The 22,515-nt window shown below is 40.4% G+C and overlaps 1 protein-coding gene across 6 annotated transcripts in view; it reads left to right on the plus strand.

Annotated features, from left to right (window-relative positions):
* LOC116727473 (C-terminal-binding protein 2) overlaps nucleotides 1-22,515 on the plus strand; it is a 114,030-nt gene that overhangs the window by 61,998 nt on the left and 29,517 nt on the right. The window contains exon 1 of one of the 6 annotated variants that reach the window (XM_032574924.1): nucleotides 11,041-11,068. The exons of 4 other annotated variants lie outside the window; for them this stretch is intronic. In XM_032574924.1, the coding sequence (XP_032430815.1) occupies nucleotides 11,056-11,068 (13 nt within the window). In that variant the 5' untranslated portion in view covers nucleotides 11,041-11,055. Of the gene's footprint in view, nucleotides 1-11,040; nucleotides 11,069-15,787; nucleotides 15,956-22,515 lie in introns of those variants that run through there. One more of the 6 variants, XM_032574923.1, reaches the window with a different exon arrangement.

Raw genomic sequence — 22,515 nt, forward strand, 5'->3', positions numbered from 1 at the left:
TGTCTCAAACAATGCCCTCCTACAGAAAGGTACAGAGAAAGTGGTCAGTTTTTTCTCCAGGAGCCTAAAGCAGCACAGCAGCTTAACCTTCAGGGAGAAATGTAATTTAAAAAGATTAATTTACAAAAAAAAAAGTCTTTAATAAATATTTTAATGTCGACTGGTTATGATAGTCATCGATTGTCTTCATCTTAGTCTTGATGTGACATTTAAAATCATTGCCAATAAATAGCCGTTATGACAGACACTTAGAAATTCTGTCATGTGGTTTTATAGCCATAGTGAAATTTAATACTACAGCCGTGTATTATGTTTGAAGGTCACACAAATGGGCTTACGTGCAAATAGTTATGAAAGTATTTATTTTATGCTCTACAGAAGTTTTCTCAAAAAATCTTGTAGAAATATTGTGAAACTGTTTGGGTTTTACACACAGCTAATTTGTATTTTAGAACCATCATATGGGATACTTTTTTTTTATTATCCCTAAACACCTAAATTTCAAGTTTAACAAACAAACATCTTCTAATGGGAGCTGGCAACTTTGTTTTTAGCTGTGTAACACCTAATCTTACTCCCCTCCTAATGGCTCTGTGGTCTGCTGCACTTGATACAGAGTAGTGACTTTTATGAAGTGGCCTCCCTTCATGTGTTGTCAAAGAAATAAGAAGCAGATCCAGATGATGGGGGAGGGAGAGGCTTTTTTGAGCTTCGTGGAAAACATCCTCTTCTGTCAGGGGTCACCACTACCCATAACACTCTTATCACAGCTGGTGTCATTTGCATGTGACTGCAACATTTGTTGCTGCTCCAACTTCATCTGATAAGAGGTCGCTCTTGCCACTGATCGGAAAGCATATTTCTTAATTGTGTGTTGCCAGGCAACTTCGATTTCTGTGCTAATCAGAGATGGATAATCTTTACATTTAAGGAAATAGGAAGTGTGGGGAGCTGCATGCAGTTTAGCGCTTGTTTTTTTTTTCAATTGTAACCTTTTTTTGCGTTCAAGGATGAATATAGTGTGAAAATAATGAGACGCTGCAGGGCGCTTAATGAAACTTTTTTTTCTCACCTCCCCCCTTCTTTCTGTGTGCCGCACATGTATTACTTTGCATTTTTGTGTGAAAGTATCTGCAAAGAGCCTCTTCTGTTACAAACAATGGTTTATGATCATCAAGATACACATGAAGAAAGGTTAAATTAATGCAGACTTGTTATCCATAGTCCCAGCACGGCATGGTATATGCCCTTGATACTTAATTTGTGCTCCTTTTTTCTGATTTGCTGTATCATCGAGGTTTGGAATGGAGACAACCAGCTTGTGGCTCATCTGAGAGAAATGAATGTTAAGTTGCTTTAATAACAGCTAGTCTGTATGGTTGGGTCTTACATCGTTCATCTTAATCTTGACATCATTCTGTTTAGATCAGGTGAATCTGTTGGCCAATAAAACAAAGTGATACCACGGTCATTCAAACAGTTATTTGAACTTTTGTCGATTGGCCAGGTCCTACTGGAACATAAAATCAGCATCTCCAAAAAGCTTGTCAGTAAAGGGAAACATTAGGTTTTCTATAATTTACTGATGGACAGCCACTTTGATTTTGGACTTGATAAAACACAATGGACCAACATGAGCAGATTTAATGGCTCTGTATTTCCAGATGAAAAGAGGACTTTGAACCGCCTAGGTTAGACGATTCTGACATTGTCTCTGGTTCATCAGCGGCTTAACACAAAGATTACTTCCATGTCTTGTATATCTATTCAGGTGGCAATTCTTGAATAGACTCTACTTCACTATCTTCTCATCTTTCCGGTTATGTCTGTTGTGGTTTTTAAGGTATTGTCTTGTGTAGAAGGGAGTTTCATAAAGGTCCATGAGACACAGGAGTTGGCTGTCGTATTACGTTACTGTAGCACTCAGGTTTAAATACAAGGTTAACAGGTTTTTATAGCTTCCGCTGTTGTAATATACCTTAGCTCTTTTTCTGTCTGTAATTTGTTATTTATACATGCAAATTATGTAAAATGGCAAAGTATTTTAAGAATTCAAAGCCATCAGGCTTTTTAAATACTGTAGTTTTGAGGAATGAAGGTTTCTTCATGCATACTGCGACTGGTACTTCAGTGGTTCAATGGACAGACAGAACATACTTTTCAGTCTTATTTTAGTGAATTTAGACATACCTGCTTTTTTGTAAATACACTTTTTCATTTAATTACCTTAGATCAAACTACAAATTCTTTTAATTTTTTTTTAAATCAATTCTTACTCTTAAAGCAGACTTCAGGTGGGAGGGCCCATGTTTGTTCTCTGTTCTCCACTTGAGACTGTATTGGTTGGCTAAAGCCGTAAGCAGAGCTAATTGTGGCTTTAAACGGTGGAGTCTAGCTTAGATGCAACAGTTCCCTTCCACCTGAAGCAGGGAGAGCGCCTTGCAGCCCTCAGATTGGCCATGGAGGTGTCCATCAGTGGCATCCCACAGAGCGGCACAGGTGAGTAAACCCTGGCTTCAGCGTCATGTGAAACAACCCCAGCCTCCTTCGAAAGAGACGTGATTGGCTTGTAGCCTTTTGCTGTGTGTGTGTGCTTAGTAGATTAGGTAAAGGTAGATGCTTTGCACGTGGATTTCCCTGTGGGGATAATCTGTGAAGCATCTTTAGATGTGCTTTTCTGGGCAGGAGAATTAGGAGGCGTCATAGGGACGCTGCGTTTGTGGGTAGGTCTTGTTGGACGTGTCACTTCACCTGGAGCTCTTCTTTCTGTGTTGTTTTAGGTTCCATTTTATGACACTAAAAGCTGCAAATCAGTTTTTCTGATTGGAGACTTCTGATGCTGCAGCCGACAGTTATGTAATCTCCCAGCACATGTATTTGTCGGGGGCTGAATGGGTTTTTAATTTCCTTCCCTGTATTTGGAAGGACATTCACAAGGATCCATACCTAATGTGCTTTCATTTGTCCTCTGCTAAACTGCTTTAAAGTGTCTGAGTGTTTTGTTTTTTGTGCACAATCCCATCTTAAAGGGGAACAAGTGTACATCTTGTACCACTGAGGCTTCACACTGTCATTCTGAAAGCATTTCAGTTTTTACATGTAGCCATTTGGATTTTAGCAAGAAAAATATTTTTATTGACAGTGCAGGTTTTGTCACATTTTAGCGTGACGAAAAACAAAAAAGCAACAAAATATCTGTAAGGATCCAAATATTTTCTTAGCAGCAATGAAAATGCTTAAATATAAGAACCAGGGTAAAATACCATGAATGAACCCTTGTTAGTAAATGTTATTATTCTGATCTAGAGGAATTAAACTATTTTTGAATATAAACACTACAAACATACAATAGGGCACAAATCAGACAACTTTCTCACATTTTTTTATGCACCATATGCTCTGCAGAGATCAAACTGTTAAACAGCCGCTGTTAACCTCTATATTTTGTTTCTTGTCTCAGTCTGCAGCCCTCCTTTTTCTGTGTCTCCAGTTTCCTGAGAACCTGCTAAATGTTACATGACGTTTTTTGTGCTATCTGCTTGACCATCTCCTCTCGAAACTAAGTTTGTGTCCTGAGGGGAAGTGCAGCGAGGAAAAATCCATTTTCCCGCTGGGGTACTTTTTTTCTACAAACTGAGCGAAAGAAAAGTGTCGTCGAGTGGTCCGTCCACTCGCCGCCTAACCCCTCCCCCCCGAACTTCCCGTTTCTTGTCTTGATATTTCCAAACCATCGCTTGCGCTCACCAAGGGATTAATGGGTTCTGGAGGGAATGGAGCTTTCGAGCGAATGAGGAACAGCTGGTCTCCCCTCTCCTTGGCAGTTCGAGTATTTTGAGTGTGAATTCGTGTTAGTGTGTGCAGTGGTAAAATCTGACCTTTGCACAGGATCAGCGGTGTTACTCCTGATCTGAAAAAGCGCCTATAAGGTCAAGGTTTTCTCCACACTGGGTTGAATCTACTGTGAAATCGTATTTAATGCTGGTGAAAAACCGCTACGATTATGAATTTTGTTTTTGCTCAAACTTTATTTAGTGTAAATCCATTTATACATAACACTAAATCAGAAATGTCAACTGATAGCACTTAAGTAAAAAAGCAGCGGCTTAATCACTTCAGTCTTTGAAAGCTGTGCTAATTTGGCTTCAAAGTAGCACTGTATCATCATGAAGAAGTTGAGTTAAGGGCTGCAAGTCACTCAGTCAAAAGTAGAAAATTCATTAAATTTTTGCTGATGTCAATACAAATAAGTATTTGTTCTGATACCCTTAAAAAATCCAGTTCAACCCAATTGCCTTCAGAAGCAGCCTAATTAGTAAACAGAGTACAGTGGTGAGTAATTAGTCTGTGTGTGACTCCGGTTGTTCTGTGAATGCATCAGAGGTTGGTGAACAATGAGCACCATGAAGATTAGAATTTAACTCCTTCATGACTTTGTGTTTTTTTTTTTGTTTGGTTTTTTAAGTATGATGCAACTATTCTACATGAAGTACCTCCCTGAAATATTTGTAACACTGATCATGTTACGACCACAAACCTCACTGTATTTCTTTGTATTTTGTGTTACATAGCAACAGTGGTGCATAGCTGTGAAGTGGATCCTCCTTTCACAGCAAATTACAGCTTCAAGTCTTCACCAACTTTCCACATTAACATACGGGGCTTTTTGGCCATTCTTCCTATAAAAGATACCTCAAGCTCAGTCAGACTTGAAATAGAGCATCTACTGATATCAACTTTCAAGTTTTTCAACTGATTCTCTACTCGATTTAACTCTGGACTTTGATCTTTATCGTTTGATTGTACATTAGTCTGTTTGTTTTTAGTTGTTATCCAGCTGAAGGGTTCTGATCATGATGCTTCTGTCATCATGCTTTACTGTGACGAGGCTGCACTCAGAGAGAAGTGTTAATTTCCCCATACACGTCAAGTGTAGCCCAGAAAGATGAATTTTCCTTTACAGATAAAAATCGACAGTTATGAAACGTTTTTATTGTTTACTTAATAAACAATAAGCATCATTTTCAAGATTCTACTAGGATGCTTTGTCATGTTTGTTTCTCTTCCGTCCGCCTCTCTCGGTTTTTTTGTTTACATGTCAGCGGCAATCTGTGTTTGTTGAGCATTCTAGAAAAAAATGGCTTCCCTTTCATCCAATCTTCCCAATTATCCGCCGTCGATCGTGCTGCAGGTTGCACCTCTCTCCGCAGCAGCCGCGAAGGAGATCGGTTTTGTGCTGAACAGCAACAGCTGCATCCACTTAAACAGACAACTACCTCTGCACACCTCCTCCTTCTTCTACTTTTTGTGGGTATGCGTGTGTGTGTGTGATCTCCATCCCCCTCCCACCTCCCTCGCTCAGCAGTGGGCAGGTCACCCTGAATTATTCATCAGTGCGAAATGAAAAAGCTCATGGATATTGAATATCTTTTCTGAAGTGGTGGCCAACATTGTGTGTGTTTTTTTTCCCTTCTTCTCTCTTCCTTTCTTTTTTTTTACTTTTCTCCTCCAGCTGAATGGAGTAAAGAGCAGTCGATCTCATTGGCAGGGTATTTCAAAGGTTAACCAATTGCTTTACCTTGTGCACATATTTACTTTTTTCATGGTCCATGGCCAAGGTGGGGGTTGAGAAAGAGAGAGGATGAAGAGGAAAACGGAGGAAAATAAATAGGTTGGGAATAAAAGGTGAAACGGTGGATATTTTTCTCTCTGAGGATCTTTCTTCTTTTCTTGAAGTGCTGCACCGCCTCTCTTCCTGGAACAAGCGTGCTTTTGGTCGTTTGTGGCCATCCTCATCGACCAGTTGTCATTCATTTCCCATTGTACTTCAGCCTGGTCTTTTGCCCTGTGGTTTGATCTGTGGCTCATGCTGTAAATCAATGCTACCGGTTCTTGTTCATTCAGCTCAGCTGCCAGCAAACACAGCGGAGCCTCTCAGAATATCTCCCATGCGAGAACGCTTTAGAAAAGGCAGAGAGGATTAGCAGGAAAAGTCTCTTAAGTGTCAGTGCCCTCTCTGCTGTGACTTTATTCTCTTTTTCTAAATGCTGGAGACATTAGGCTCTCATGTGAATCGTTATTTGTCCAGTATTAACTTGCATCTGTGTCTTTTTTTTTTTTTTTTTTTTAATGAGCAAGCTGGATACTGGTTCCCAGATGGATTAAAACTTATTTCTTTGTGGCACAGATCACTAGTTCATGTACTGGTTCACCCCTTTACTAATTTGTGTGTCTAATTGCTATGCAAGAACAAAAAAAAACTGATGTTGCAGTTATTTCTTAAAACAGACTTGTAGAAAAAGGACGGTTATTGATAAAAGACCACAATCCATTTCTCCCACTAGCGCTATACTCACTTGTTTGTTTTGGTTGTATTTACCCAGAATGCCCTACATTTGGAGCGGTCTCCTGTCCGCTTTACATATCTATTCAAATCTCGGTTTCACTCGAACTGAGACCAAGATTTTTAGGTGGACCAGACTTCGCTTTTTTGGTCTACATCGCAGTCCGATTGCGCATTCACTCCTCGTCAAATGAACTTTTTAGGCAAACAAACTAGAAATCGATTAAAGTGGACTTAACAGAGCTGGTGTGAATGCACCCTAAGGAGTTACCAATACCCAACCAGCACTACAAACAGACTAAACATACTTCTCTTCTGTGAACTGCATGTTTTCAGGTCTTTTCAAGTTTGAAGAGTAGCAAAGAGAAATAGCCGTCTGTTTAATGGTATTTTTTATACTCAAGCAAAACAGAAACAATAAATGAAATAAAACCAAAAACTACTCAAGATGCCAGTCTTTTGTTTTCTGCTTTGCATGTTGCCCAGGCTCGAAAAGGAGGACTTAATGTTTTATTATTTATTAATACCTCGGAGAACCACACAGACCTGACCCTGCGTGGCTCCCATATGCCATTATGTTACTACCGTGCTTCCTGTCGGTCATTACAGTCCATTTTCCTTCAATACCAGCTCCTACCTCGGCACAGACAATTACCCAGGAATCCTTTTAAGAGTATTCCCAGGCTGAACAAAGACCAAATGTTCCTGCAGGAAGAGGTAAGGGCTTTAAGTGGCCAACCTTTTTCCAAAACCTATTTTTAACCAAGACATAATGACTGACAATTGTAGAACGCAATTTGATTTTCTCTGTGAAAAAGAAAAAAAAAAGCAAGTCAATCTCTTTGTCTTCCTGGAAACTCTTGTGAGACTCATTTGTTTAGGAACATCATGTTACCTCCAGGTTACCATATTTTAAGCTCCACCGTGTCTCTGGTGCTGATGTCATACCTGGACAGCATCAGGTGACGGGTGTGGTGTTCACAAAATGCACCTTTCTGCAGGCTACAATGGGTTTCTGGGTATTGTAGAATCTTTGGGGAAGTGTGAAACATCATCTGGCACGGTGGAGGGAGACGGATGAGCAGGTGGGCGGGAGTTTATGGTGATAAAAATGCCTGCAACTCTTTAGCAAATCGAGCTTTAAAAGGCTGTAAGTGGACACCGCAAAATATCTGAGGGGCTGACTTCTAGCCGACAGGACCCCCCCTGACCCTGGAGTTTTTATCGTAATGGAGCACAGCTGGGCTGCAGCTTGGACGGGTTAATAGCCATGTGACAGCTTTTCAAGAGGGAATGGGGGAGGGGGGGGTTGCATGCATTTGTGTGCGTGCATGCATTTTATTTACTCGTGCACTCTTGAGTGGCATCCAGGGGCCACTCTGAAGAGGGTGGGACTTTGTGCTTCTCCCTCTCACTGCCAGGCCAGATGGCTCCTGTCACTGCAAGAAGAGGAGGAGCGATGGAAGGAAAAGGGGAAAAAAGGAGGGCGCTTGGAGTTGGCCTTAACAGAGCTGGAGTGGCCTGTCCCCAGAGCCGCTACATCTGGAGACCACCTGCAGCTGGCTCCAAGTGCTTCCTCCCTCCCCAGCTCCTTCCCCATGCTTACTTTCTCATTCCATGATGGAGGGGTGGGGAGTGGGGGGGAGTCGGAGGCAGTGGTGGTAGGGGTGTGTTTAGCCAGGCTCTGTGCCCATGCTGTTGCAACTTTCTTTCTTTATGATCTGGGTGGAGGAGGTGCAGGAAAAACAGTGGCGATGGCGACGTAACAGCAGAGCAGAATGTCTTTTTACTTTATGGCTGCAGCAGCCTCTGAGAGTAGAAAGGTTTTGTATTTGCTATATTTCTCGCTTTGTTTTTTCTTTCTCTTTTTTTTTTATTTCTCCCCAAGTAAAAAAGGCAGAGTGAGAATGTTCGCTTTTCTTCCCTCCGCTCATGCTACAACTGATCCAGAGGCCACAGGGGGGCTGTTCCTGCCTGGAAGATAAAGCCTGCCTGCCCTCCTTGGCTACCCCCAAATAAAATAAGCTCATTTGCATTCCCATGCTGTAATTTATCCCTTCTCTTTTCCATTTTTCGCTATCTCCATCCGTCATCCCTGCATCTTTTCAGCCCCATTCCTTGCGGTTCCGCGGGGACCGATGCGAGGGAGGGGTGAAAAGATGGAGAATTGGAGAAAACAAAAGCAGAGAGGCACTGTTTACTTAGGTTTGTTATCTGGACAGCTGCTGTGATGGAGGGAGGGGGGGAAATTCTACCACCCCTCAGGCATGTATGTCAACACATACATGCCTGAGGGGTGACATTTACCCTGACTACAAGTACGAGTCAGGTGAATAAACCTGCGCTTCTTAGTTAAATATTTAATACATGAAAATGAACAATGCATCAGAAGAAAACTATGCCACCTGCAGAGATCCAAGTAGCATATTTTTCACCTTTTTTTCCCTAGAGATTATGAAATAAAAGAAAAATTGTGCTGCGGGTTTTTTGATAGAGATAAGCGTAATGGTTTCAAATCCTTGGGAAAATAAAAGAAATCACAAAATTATTCCAATTTATGCAACACATCATGACTGTTATTAAGCTAAAAAAATGCATCAAACTAAATCCTGTTGGTAGGAGTTCTTAGTTTTGATGCGTCAAACTAAAGAAAAATCATATTTCAAAGCACTACAAGGAGAAATAGTCGCTCGCAGTCTCCAGACATCAAGGTTGAACTTATGAGTTAATTATTGTTGCATCTGTTCAGTCATAGAAGAATTGTGGCTTTTATTTTACTCACAAGAGATTTGTTCTCTCATTCATCTGATTGTCTTTTATCCTGCCATCTGTTTATTCATCCAGCCAGTCAGCTATTTGTTGTTGTTCACATATATAGCCAGCGTATATATATATATATACGTATATATATAAAGGGAGAAAACAGCTAAAAAAAGGGCTGAGAATCCTTGAAGGGTCTTATGGTCTTTTGCAGCACACAATGACAGAATATCCAGTGTGCAAACCAGTTGTAACATCCCTCGCTCATAACACTTAACTAATAAGTGTTTCTTCTGTATACTTTTGCGCTGAACACACCATAAGAGCTATAAAGAAAGAGAAAACATCAAACTAATGTTTTGCTCTTCCACATTCATAAAGAAAAGTTCATTTCAGACTAACTGTAGGTCCTGTTAAACATGGTAAAACACATACTGACCTAAATAATAGAAGAAGTAGCAACCACTCTTAGTCCTCTTAGCAAGAGTTTAACATTACCTTCATTAACCTTACGCTCTTTAACATACCTTGCCTTCTGTCAACTAGCATATTGGCCTTTTGGCTTTTCTTTTTTCATTATTTCCCCCATTTTCAGTTTACCAAACTGGATTACCTTCCTTTACTGGTAAAACCTACAAAATAAAAGCACAGGTTTCACAAGGAAACACCATATGCTTCAAAAATGTACAAGCAAATAAAGAAGGATTAAGCCTCTTTGAAATGCATTGGACTTTGCTATTGTTTATATACACAAAAATGTTGAAATTATTGTATTTACTTGGCAGATAAAAAAAATAGACCAAGAGACCAGAGAATAACAGAATCTAAGTTCAAGATGTGCTAAAAAGCTGCACCTTCAGAGTGGCTTTGTGATTGCAGCTTAATCAAAAGTATCCAGTTCACTTTGATGTTTCACATGAGGCCAGTGTGAATATTAGCAGATAATGATTCCCGACTGCCCGTCCTAAACTACCAATTGAATTTCCCTGTAGAATAAAAGTCAGGAAAAGCTCAAGAATAGAAAGAATGTGTTTCAGAAAGGCAATAGAAATGGAAGAAAAAGGAAAGCTTCCTTTTAAAAGATTACAGGGAAATCCTCTGTGGTAAACTTGGTGGGAAGCGGAAACCCCCTTTAACCTAAGTCCAGCATCTGCATTGAACCCCTGAACCTCCAGTCAGATGCCCTGAACTCAGGCCTTGTCTCCAAGCAGCAGGTTGGCTCGCCCTCTTGATTTCCTAAAAATCCCTTTAAGGGCTTTAGGGGGATTTAACTGGCCTCTACATTCAGCTCGTTTCATCAGCCAAGTTCTTGCACTTACAGGAAAAGGGCAAATACACTATAATTAGGCTGGTTAAAGAAGAGAGATTCTTTTCTGTGTTAAATCCACATAGGAGACTTGGGCCAATTGTGGGGTCTTCCAGAGCTTCTGATGTTTTACTATGCCAAGGGTCGGGGCTCAAAGAAGGCATCCAGCTGGAGGGAGATTACAGCCTGCGTAATAAATCTAATAAATAAAAAGCAAACTGAATTTTAGAATTACAGCTGGCTCAACAGCTAGGTTTTTTTCAGCCAGTCTGTTGAGAGTGGTCATTATTTTAGACATTTTGCCATTTGCACAATGTCTAATGTCTAGTAAAACATCTGCAAAACGTTTTGCTACAGACTCTGAATTCGTATGTACTTTGACTGGACCCTTCTAAAATTCCATACTGGAATTCAAATCCTTTAGCTCTGCTAGAAGTCATAAGATTTTTTTTCTTCAAGGTTTTCCCTGTATTTCTATTTATCCATTGTCCCAACTCCTCTCACCAGCTTTCCTGTTCTTGCTAGGGAAAACCATCCCCACAGCATGATGCTGCCAACATCATGTCTCATACTGGGGAGGATGTGTTTGGGATACTAGCGCTTTCCATGCAGACTAAAAGTTTCACTTCGGGTCTCATCTCTCCTCTTCATGAACACACTGAGTAAGTGTTTTGCAACGTAACTCTGCTTTAAGGAGCCAACAGAAGAGTTGGATTTTCCACTGTTGACTCTGGTGGGAGTGGGGGAGGGAGGTTGCAGTATTTCTTTGCGTGACATTACACTTAAAAGGCTTAGAACCATAAGAAAAGAGAGTAAGCTACAAAAACAAACACGGATAACCAAATAATTTATTTTCATGCGATAATATTTACTGACGACGGATGGATAATTGCTGTGGCTGAACCGGTGCATTGTGGAAACAGATGTGAAGTCAGTCCTGGTTTAAACTCATGTCTGGCTGCCTTTCGTCTGTGAAAGCAGTTGTTTGTTTGCAGGGAGGTTCCCTGCTGTGCCAATCTGTTCTCATTAGTGTTTCGTCGCCCTCTCCAAACGCGTAACAACGTTTTCATCAACTGTTGGACTCAAACATTATTAAGCCCATTGAGATCAACATTTTTATAGGCTCTTAGAAAGAGAGGCGAAAATAGGGAAAGTAGTCCTTCAATTTTAATAATTTCACTGTTTCCCATATAAATAATTAAGCTGAATTTGAAATCCTTTACCCCCAAAATGAATGCAAGGGAATTCTAAGTAAGGCGTCCCTTGCATAAGGGATAACGCTAGATAAGGACGTATTTCATTTTGCCACAACTCACGGTGAGATTGTAAGGCAGGTAAATAATTAATCTGCCATGTTCATTTTAGGGAACTGCAGCAAAGAGAGTGAAACAGGGATTACCATGTTTTCATATTGACCAATAAATTCTGTGTACATGCCAACTGGTTGTTTGAATCAAGCCCTTTCAATGTCCTACAATTGCTGTAGTGGTTAGTGGAAAAACACTATAATAAACCATGGCAAATTAGCTAATTCCCCATGCAAATCGAAATGTATTGCTTTTATTGAGAAGGTGACCACTGTGGTTGCTCTATTTTGGTAGCGATATCAGCACAACTGACTCAACTGCTAAATAAAGACTGATGCAGAGTGTATAGTTTTTAATAATGCATAAGCTTCTAATACAGGGTTGCACAGAGCAGCAGTATGGCACTATCAGTGTGTGCATTAATAATAATGCAAAGGACCAGCTGAAAAGAAAACATTAGTTGGTTATTAATAATACATTTACCTTGTTGAATGAAATCTCACTGTGGTTGATGCTCACACCTTACAGAGTCGATAGTGCCCAGTATACTAAAACTAAACGGGTGAGAAATGGAAGCGAAAATTTCACACTATTACTTTTCTTAACATTACGCAGCTCTACTCATTTATTTATTTACGGATGTCAATTGTAAAGTGGCTCCATTTGATTAGAACATTCCGCTGCGCAGGGATTACATCTTGAGTCAACCTTTTTTGATGAAACCTGCTGTGAAATACAAGAGCATCGATGTTTATAATGGTTTTTTTTTTGGAAGTGCTTTTTTTTTCAAAAATCAATCAGCAGTCAAATAGAATAAAGCTTCTGTTGTTAGTACAAAATTTTAAACTGTAGCAGTTAATTGCAAAGTCTACTATTAATAGCAGTCGATTAATAAAAGTGTAAAGTTTATTTTCACGTTTGTGGAATATTTGTTTATCCAATTAATGCAACTGCCGTCATCATGTTACTATCATAATTGGACTGTCACCATAAACAGTTCCTCATGTGGGCCTGTTTGGAAAAATAATTGGCCGTCGTTGATTTGGAGTAAAAAAAAAAAATCTATGTTTAGAATTTCTGTGCTACTGTCACCAGCATGGGTGGAGTTTGTCTATCACTACTGGGATTTTAACTCGAAATGTGTGCTTTGGTCGGATGACACTAAGACTGAGATTCTCTGCATTAATGACTCCAGGTGGATGTGGTGTAAAAAAAAAAAAAGGAGTAAATGTGGAAGACCATCTCAAACTCACCAGTATAGTAGAGGATTTGCTGTGGGCATTTTCTTCTTCCTCTCTTGAACTTTGGCAGCATCCATGACATTGAACTATTTGAATTACTTTACTTCTTATTTAAAAAAAATAAAAATCTGGTATGATTTGTTAGAAAATTGAATAATTGTCATGATATCCTCCATCCTCATAGGTTTAATCGTCTATAAAAACCTATGAGGTGAACCGAAGAAAAGAGAGCTTAAGCGCAAAAAAGCACACATCCTACTGTGAGCTCCAAGACGTGAAATGCCAGAAGGGGGTTGTAAAAAGTATTGATCCATTAGTTTGTTACCTGTAATTTCTCAATCATGGATTTTTTTCCTTGTACTCAATATATGTAAAAGTAGTTTTTTTCCCCTAATTTTGACTCATTGCAGATTATTCTAGAATAAAATATTCATTAGTAGTGTGACAAATTTCATGTTAAACAAACATTTAAAAGGTGAAAAATCTCTGTACTATTTATCATGGCATCAGAGGAGACCACTCAAACAAACCTGCAGTATTCCTTAACACTTCACCCTCCTCTACCTCTGCTTTTATCCCTAAAAATTCCCAACCTCCCAGATTGATTCAGTGTCTGTTGGGATGTGATCCATCTCTATCATGTTCCATATTAACATATCTCTGTCAGTAGCCCTCCCCCCCTCATTCTACCCTCTGCTGCACTTTCTCTTATGTTATTGAAGCCAGAAAGATCAGAGGAGCAGCCATATCCCCACACTCCATCAAGGGTGTCTGGGTGTGCTGGCGTGTGTGTTGGGGTGGTGTGTGTGTGTGTGTGTGTTTGTTTCGCCGGCTGGCAGGAAGTTGAAGCCTTTGATGGTCACGCTCCTCAGATGTGTCGTTTCTGCAGACGGCGGCTCCGGTGACGTGCTGTGTCTCTGCTTGTTTGGCTTTTGCCGCTGATAAAAAACACACACAAACACACACATGAAGTGAATGCGCATCATTATTCCCCGCAGGTGACATTGTTTTTTTTTTTTACAAAGATGGACACTTCCAGCCACACAGTGCCAGAGTGGTTCCACCTTTTCGCTTTTCTGTCACTGATAATCGCTTCTGGCGCCGGACTCTTTATATATTTGTTGCGCTTGTCATGCAGTTGATGAGGTGTGTGTGTGTTTTCTCTGGCATGCCCTGCACTTGCTGCAGAGTGGCAGGGAGGCTCCACTTGCTTTGTTTTTCCCCACCAGCCTCTTCTCCTGCCGGTCATTCAGCCAAACGATCTCTCACTCCAGCCCCACTCTGCCTTCCTCCCTCCTGGAATCAAACTGTGAACTTAGCACACTAACCGCTGATGACTTCCTTAAAAATCAGCAACAACTGCAAGCGGAGAGTATTGTTCTAAGTAGATATCAGCACTCAAATCTTCCACTGTAACACTAAACATTTCAGAATGGGCACAGATTTCTGTTTGGGGACAAACGGAAGGGAACAAAAAATGTCTAGAAAAGTCAGGAGTTATATTAATGAATTTTATATTTTACTTTATCAATCAATCAAGTTCATTTGTATAGCACATTTCAGCAACAAGGCGGTTGAACTACCTTGAACACAAACCACAAAAGTACAGTCATAAAAGACAGCATACAGTCAACAATTGAGAGAAATGGTAACAAACATTACATTTTGATGAGTGCCATACTTTACTTCCCATCCCATTCACTAAAGATATATTCATTCATCCATCCCTGTATTCATCCATTCTTCCTGATTTCATAAAGTCCAACTCCTGTGAAAATGTCTGCTAAAAAGTGTGGGTTTTCATTCTATAGTTTAAAACCATCTGCAAAGATTCTGCTAAAAAGTGTGGGTTTTCATTCTATAGTTTAAAACCATCTGCAAAGATTTGCAAACTCTGGAAATCTGAATAAGTGAAACTCTGAAATTCTGACCAGAGTTATGGGCGAGAACGCAGAAAAGAAGAAGGTTGGCTGCCTGGATATTGTAGAAAGTGAGAAGATGATAGGAGGGACCAAATAATTGGGAAGGAGAGGAGAAGCGAGTCGGGGATAGTGTGCGCAGCTAAGTGTGGTGCAAAAAAAAAAAAAAAAAAAATGGGGCAGGCGTTCTGAGAACACTGAGGAGTCCAGATCAGGAATAAAAAAGGAAAAAAAAAAAAAACTGGGAGCAGAAAGCAGGCGGCAGAGGAGGAGGAAGAGGAGGGGGGAAAAGAGGGAGGAGGGATTGTGCTTGTGCGGATCCTATGAAGTGATTGCAGCCTGTGAGCCCAGAGAGCTCGGCTCCGCATGTTCAAGCTAGCATTTCTGATTTACTGATTCTTTTTTTTATTTATTTATTTTTTATTTTGTATCTTCGGTGAGATTTTTTTTCCCTCTCCCTCTGAAACCAACCAAACCAAGAGGATGCACAGTGATTGTTTGCCGCGCAGCTGATAGCAAGGGAAGCAGCACAGAGACTTTCCAGCTAGCGTCCTCCCCTGACCGCGTTTTTTTTCTTCTTCTTCGGGAGATTATAAAGGACAAAAGCTTTTCCTTCTTTTCTCCTGAAGCCGATCACCAGCACCATCTTCCTGGTGTGTGTTGGTGTGTGTGTGCGGGTGCGTGTGTGTGTGTGTGTGTGCGTGGACAGAGACGCAGCGGAGGGGTGAACGGTGCTTCTTTTTTTCTCCCAGCCATGAAAGGCACGGACTAAAAGATGATGCAGCCGGGGGGCTTAGTGTGAACTCACAGTGCAGAAGCCCCTTCCCTTCACTGACGAGGCCAGAGCGAGAAGAGTGACTCTGCGAGAGGAGGGAGGCAGGGAGGGGAGGGGGGTTAAGGCATTGCAGGAGAAGGAGGAGGGGATACCCTTCTTGGATTTTTTTTTTTTCATAGAGGGTCTTCCTTTTTGATTTTTCTGCTTAAAAACATTTTTTACCTCCAACTTTTCTTCCACCGACTTCTGTTTTTGTTGCGATGCTCGGGCTCTGAGCCTTTAAGAATGTGGAGGCAACATTTTCCAGGCAAGCAGCATGTTTCCTGTTTTCTTTTCTGGATGTCTAATAAAGTCTGGCATGTCGGGGGAGATGGGAGGGGAAGTGAGTGGTGGGGTGTGTGAGTGTCATGAATAAGAGGAGGTCTGGGGTGTGTTTGTGTGTGTGTGGGTTGCTGTGGTCAGTAACGTGGCCGTCTGCACCTGGCTTGTTTTGGTTTTCGACCTGCGGCACTTCGGGGTCTCAATGGAAGAATGAAAAACAAGGAGGGTAGCGGGGGCACCAGCTCGTTGTGCCATGTGGGTACCGGTTCGTCAGTGCCCCACAGAGGGCACCGCTTTAAACATGCGTGCGCTCATTTTCTTGGCAGGGGGACGTACTGGCGTGGCGAGCCGCCAGCTGGGGACAGGGGTGGGGCACTGGCAGTGCCAGGACAAGTGGCCTTTGTGCGCTACTTTTGGGAAAGTGAAAGAAGTGAAGGGCATAGAGGGGGCTGTCAACAAAGGGTGCTTACACCCTCCCTTCTTCATCCCTTTCTTTTTTAGCCACGGTGTAAATTCACTACACACTCTGGCGGAGTGCCATTGGAAATGGAAGGAAGCTCCATAGAGGAAAACAAAGTGCTGTTTGACTTAATGGCACATCTGTGCATTATACCACAGTCAAGCTGCTGGCTCATTGCCAAGGTTCTAAACTGGTTTCCATCCATTAATTACTGAGTCCATACAAGTGCATTCCCACTGTACCAGTGTGTTCCTGTAGGCATCGCTTTGCATTTGCAGCTTGTCCTTAATGCACGTTGCAAACTGTGGAACATTGGTGTTTAAAGCTGTCTGCTTGACTTTTCTGTAAAATCAGTCAATCTCATTTCAGATATAGCTTGCCACCTATACAGTAACTTGTACTGTAATGTCATTAGTTTTTTCCCCCACTTCTCCAAAAGTATAATTTAGTCCAAATGAAATCCCCTGCCCCCCCAAAAAACAAACTTCCATTGCACATGCTTTTGGTGACATCACATAAGGCAGAAGTCTAAAAATGAACAATCTGACATTAATCTCATTTAGTCTGCTTAAAATAATTGCTCTATGTTAGAAACTAAAACTGAAGCCCAATATAGCTCATGAATACATAACATCTTTATCTTTGTTAAAAAATTAATTTCCACATGTGAATTTTCTTTCAACTCCTGTGAATTGTTTTGTAACATAATAATATTTTTGTTAGAAATATCAATATACATTTGTATTTTAAAAACAAGTAGAAATGAACTAGTGTTTCTGAATTTGAGATTTACAAGCATTAACCCGTTTCACACAAGAAGCCGTGTTCAGAGGCTGTCCTTCTGCTCATTCCTTGTTGGAAGATGTGCCTGTTAGAAATCCTTCTAAAGAAGCATTTCAAAATCTTTACCATCTAATCTGAGCAGTAAATGTGTTACAAGGTATGCAAGTATTTGCAAATTGAAGAGCTAGACACGATGCAGTGACTGAATAAAAAAGGTGAATATACTTCTGAATAAACATAATAAACAGGATATGTTTTTTAAAGTAACTGAGGTGGAGAAAATAAAATGCCAGTGGTAGGTTCAGTTTTTCTTTTGCTCCAAAATGACTCAAAGTCATGTAATACAGATTTTGTTTGATGAACATAAATTCAAGGAAACCATGAACAGCTTGGAATAAACCATTAAAAGCCCACAGTGGGTAAATATTCCCAGTTGTTAAATCAAACGCACCCTTTCACTGGAGAATATGCCCATCTCTGAACTGCCAACTGTGTGGCTTTTTTACTGTGAATGCCACGCGGTGGCTGTGTTAAACAAAAGTAGGCAAACTTGGAAGCTGACATCAACTAGTTTTACTGTCGAGAAACCTTACAGACAACCTGTTTACATGTGTGCAGTGTTTCCATGACAACCAGTGATTTGTAGACATCTCTACACAGGGGACGTCTTTTGTCATTTGCTCTAACGAGGGTGGACGGAGTTCTATTTGCTTACATGTTTTTGATCAAGTTCCTCATTCAGAAGTGTTCATTGCATCCGAGTCTATTTTGAAACCTGTTAAAACTTGCTTGCTTGCTGCAGAGTTCACTAAAGCCAGCTGATTAGCCTGACGTGTGTGCCTCTTGTGATGTCATTGACCCAAATACACACAAAGCAGAATGACCTGTTTCCTTTCTTTGACACCCTTCCTATAAAAAGTTGCACTTTGTAAAATGCATCATTGATAATCCATCATTGTTACCCAGCTGGGATTTTATTGTCTATGTACATTTGTTAGTGGAACAGAATACAACACAAAATAAATCTCATATTTGTTTCCTCAAAGTTTTGGTTGCAACTTAGTTGTGTATTTATGAGATTTTATGAGATCTATCAGGTTTAAAAGGTAAACATTGTTATTATTATTTTACTTGTGGACCTCAAATTTTAGCAAAATTGTTTAACTTTCAAGCAAACTGCTTGAAAAATGTACTTGTGTCACCTGTTATTTTGCCTATGACCCAGAATTGTAGGGCACAAAACAAGACAGCTGTAATTCAGTTGTCTGTGTCACAATTTAATGAGAATAAAAAGTTATTTCAGCTGAGTTTGACTTTGGGCTGTAATTTATTTTAGATTTTATACCGCTGCAGCTTTAATCAAGAGGTAAACATGTTTGCTTAGGGGAAGTTTTACAAGCGAGGAGGGTGGCAGGTTTTGATTTGGCCGTTTTAATACCACCCTGGGTTACTATCCAGGGTGGTATTAAAACAGGATGACAAACAAGCACCATAAAGAACATAATTTGCTAGTTGTGCCGAGAACACGTTTGCTATTCCTTTTATTTCAGTCAATAGGGACATGACGGTTCCTTAGAAGTGGGAGATCAGGGTATGCTTTCTGTTGATTAGTCAACGCTTATGTGGGGTGAGTTGAAGTCATTCTGTGGCGTCTTCTTTTCCTTTTTCCAGCAGAACCTTTAAGGGAAATATGAAAAATAGTTCTTCCCAAATTGGAACTGTTTCTCTAGATCTTTGTATCATGGTAGCAGCCATGAAGAGGGAAAATAAGAGTGGCTATGTTGAGCAGCAGAAGTAAGAGCTGGCCCAGGGCACCATCCATGCAAGGCGATGTTCACATCCCCACCCCATAAACACAGCCTCTTGTTGTTTGACTCACTGCCTGATGGTGACCATGTTTCGGGGGTTAAACTGCCGGCCACTAGCAAACTGCCGCTAGTACCGACACTAGCAAACAGCAGCGTGGGGTTGCTTGGTAACAGCAGATGATAATGATGATGATAATGAGAGTGTGGTGGAGTGGAGTGGCTTGTCTGGTCCCCCATTTCTACCTTTCTCTTGCCCTGCTCTTCTCTTCTGTCCCATCTTTTTCCCCATTTTCTTTTCTTCAAGTATGACCACATCACATTTCCCATTAGCCACCCCTCACTGTCTTTGCTGGTCCCTCTCCCCCCCATCCGAGGCAACTTAACACCAGCAGTGGAGGCCAGCGGTAGGAAGAGACTCCCCGTTCCCTGCCACCACCTAATGGAAACTCTGGTCTCATCTCCCAGCGCTGCTCCGCTGTATCCCACTGCCAGACTCTCTTGCTAAGTGTTGCTGGCTGAAAACCCGAGGCCTCCAGCCACCAGCCTCCATTCCTCTACTGGGGTGATTAGAATCAATAACCTTAAGATGTGAGGCTGTGTAGATCTTAAAAATCCTTGTATTCTAAATTAAAAGGTGTTTTGCTTTCTTCATTTTTGGAGCAACCCTAGTTTTCCGAAATAAATATGATCCTGACCTAATTCTTATCTTCGTTAGGTTCTTTAGTTAATTAGGAAAGGGGTTTTATTTTAAGACCACCTGGGACAACATTCATTGTTGCCAGGATTTGAAAGAACATTAGATATCATTTTTTTTAATATGGCCTGCTTTCACCATGTTAAGGCTAGTAATCAGCCAACTACAAGTTTTATGGTATATGAAAGCATTAAATAGTTGCAGTTTCATTGTGGTGTGCATAAAGTTTAAAGTTCTTTTATTAGAAAGGCACCAATCAGTTTTTAGGCTGATTTCTGATGTCTCGCAATAAAGATTTTGGTCATTTCAGATTTTCTCTTCCCAACTAATTAAAGATTTAAGAATACTTCAGTTAACAGTTAACATTACTATTGTTGTCTATCCTTCCCAAGCAGTCAATTATTAATAACAGGCATAATCTCTGTGAAACAAAACAAAATTATTTCCAAGCTGACTTTCTAAACTCTCTAATGATTACTGCAGTTAGCATCGTAAGGATTTCCTCAGGTCTTGCTGTCTTGTTTCTTATGTTTGCAAAAAATCATGCACAGCAAATCGCTGTCTGCGACAGTTTGCAAACCAGAGTGCCATTCATCACTATCTCTGTTTTAAAACTACAGTTGGGTAGTCTCATAGATCGTGTCTGTGAAGCAGCTGACTGCAGGAGTGAGTCAGTAGATATTAGCTTTCTGTTTTTTCTCACTCTAGAAAAAAACATAACTCCAAAGAGTGAATATTCTGCTCAGTAAGAACTTAAAAGCTGGTTCTGAATCTAGTAATTTGTTGTATGTTTTTGCTTAAGACATTGTGTAAACTGAAACAGCAAAATAAGTAACATATAACGTTACGGTGGCTATAAAGATTATATTGTTGTAGCACAAATAAATTTGAGTAAACAGTGCGATCATTTTACTTCAACCTGAGAATCTCATAACGTAAAATATGTTTTTTATGTCTTTATTTTTGTAATTAACAAGCAAACATCTCTTCAATCCCTGGTTTTTGTTGATTTGTTTTTGACTTGTTGTAGTACTTAGAGGTAATTAATTTTGAAGAGGGGGAAAATCATTTTCAGGACTAATCACCAGTGAGAAAAATCATTAACCGCAGCTCTGGATCTGACAGACTATATCATTACACAGACCCAGCAGGGGTTGTGTATTTGTGTCGAAGTGTGCTGCACGTTTCTTTTGGCAGGTAAATGCACAGCAGCATCTGCCTCCCTTAGTGAAAATTAACTCATACGCAGCGTAATCATTAGAAACAAAAAAAATCCACACGCACGTTTAGCAGCCTGGCAACAGTTTAGCAACAAGCAGAGGAAGCGAGAAGACAGAGGAATGAAAGGAAGCGAGGGGAATTAATTAACGGAGGAGGGATATTAAGAGCACTCTCTCATGCCCCCTAACACTCCACCGTGCTCCAGCCCTCAGTGATTAGCACATTTGTTGACATTTGATGCACCATGTCTAAGTGCATCTCCCTCTCTCATCTCTGCACGATTCACAGCTCGGTTTATATCTTTGGTTGGTTACCATGAGGGGGCAAGCGGCAACACCGGTGCCTGTGGAAAAACAACAACTAAAAAACAAAACATGGCTGACCTGCTGGAAACTACTCTTTAATTCCTGGATGTTGCTCTGTAACATCGCCACACCGCTGCTAAAGCAGAGAGCTAACCGAGTAGAAGTTAACCAGCCTAGGAGTTAAATTTCAGTCTGTATTAAATATGAGCAAATCCGGTGGTGACAGTAAATCTGATGAAATCTGGTGATTGCCTAAAGGGTAGAAAATGGAGGATTCTACCTGGATAATTGGTTTTCCCTGAACAGCTCCACCTATGTGAAGCTTTGACAGAATGTGATGCATTTCTCTTGATTTAACCATCAAGGAGGTTAATTATCTTTAAAAATACACTACGGATAAAAGTAATGTGCAGTTATGTGTGATAGAAAGTAAATGCTTCAGTTAAGATTTAATGGTTGACACACTGACATCTGTATTAGAGCGTTACAGTTTTTATTCTTTTTTTTTGATCATGTTAAAGAGTCCTTGTATAATAAGTCAGTGCCTTGCAAATGTATTCATGTCATATTTTGTCATCTGACTAATAAAATCTTAAATATATTCGGATGGGATTTCATGCGATAGACAAAAACAAAGTTATGCATAGTCCATCAGTGTGAAGTAAACAGAAGATGATACCTGGTATTCAAAGGTTTTTCTTTTTGAAGTAAAGTAATCTTGTGTATATGAACCATTTTGATGTAATATTTTGAATAATCTTTTTAAAATTGTTTTTCAAGCCCTATCATGTTTTTTGCAACAAACTTTTCCAGGATTACCCTGGACCAGCTTCCATATTCCTGCTAAAGAGCATGATGCTTCCACCACTTCATGTCATATTTTAGTGACATGAAGTGGTAAAGGATTTGTGAGAATATGCTTTACTAATAGTTGTCTGTCGACAGATTCTCCCACCTGAGGGTTTATGCAGCTCTTCCAGAAATTAATGATTGGCCGATATGTCAGTTTAGGTGGACCGCCATGTCTTGGTTGGCTTGCAGATTGGCTTGTGATGTTCTATGATTGAACTCTAGTTTAAACTTACCTACAAAATGATCCCTGACCTACCTGCTGTGTTCTTTGGTCTCCGTGATGAATCTTGTTCCCTTATGTTTTCCAAGATATTTCTGAGGTCTTCACAGAACAGCTGGATTTTTACTGAGACTAAATTACACACGTTTTCTAACACATTACGTGTTTTATTGCAATTTCTGAATGCCTTTGGTTGCACAGGA

Source organism: Xiphophorus hellerii, chromosome 10 (assembly GCF_003331165.1).
Source record: "Xiphophorus hellerii strain 12219 chromosome 10, Xiphophorus_hellerii-4.1, whole genome shotgun sequence".
NCBI lineage: Eukaryota > Metazoa > Chordata > Actinopteri > Cyprinodontiformes > Poeciliidae > Xiphophorus > Xiphophorus hellerii.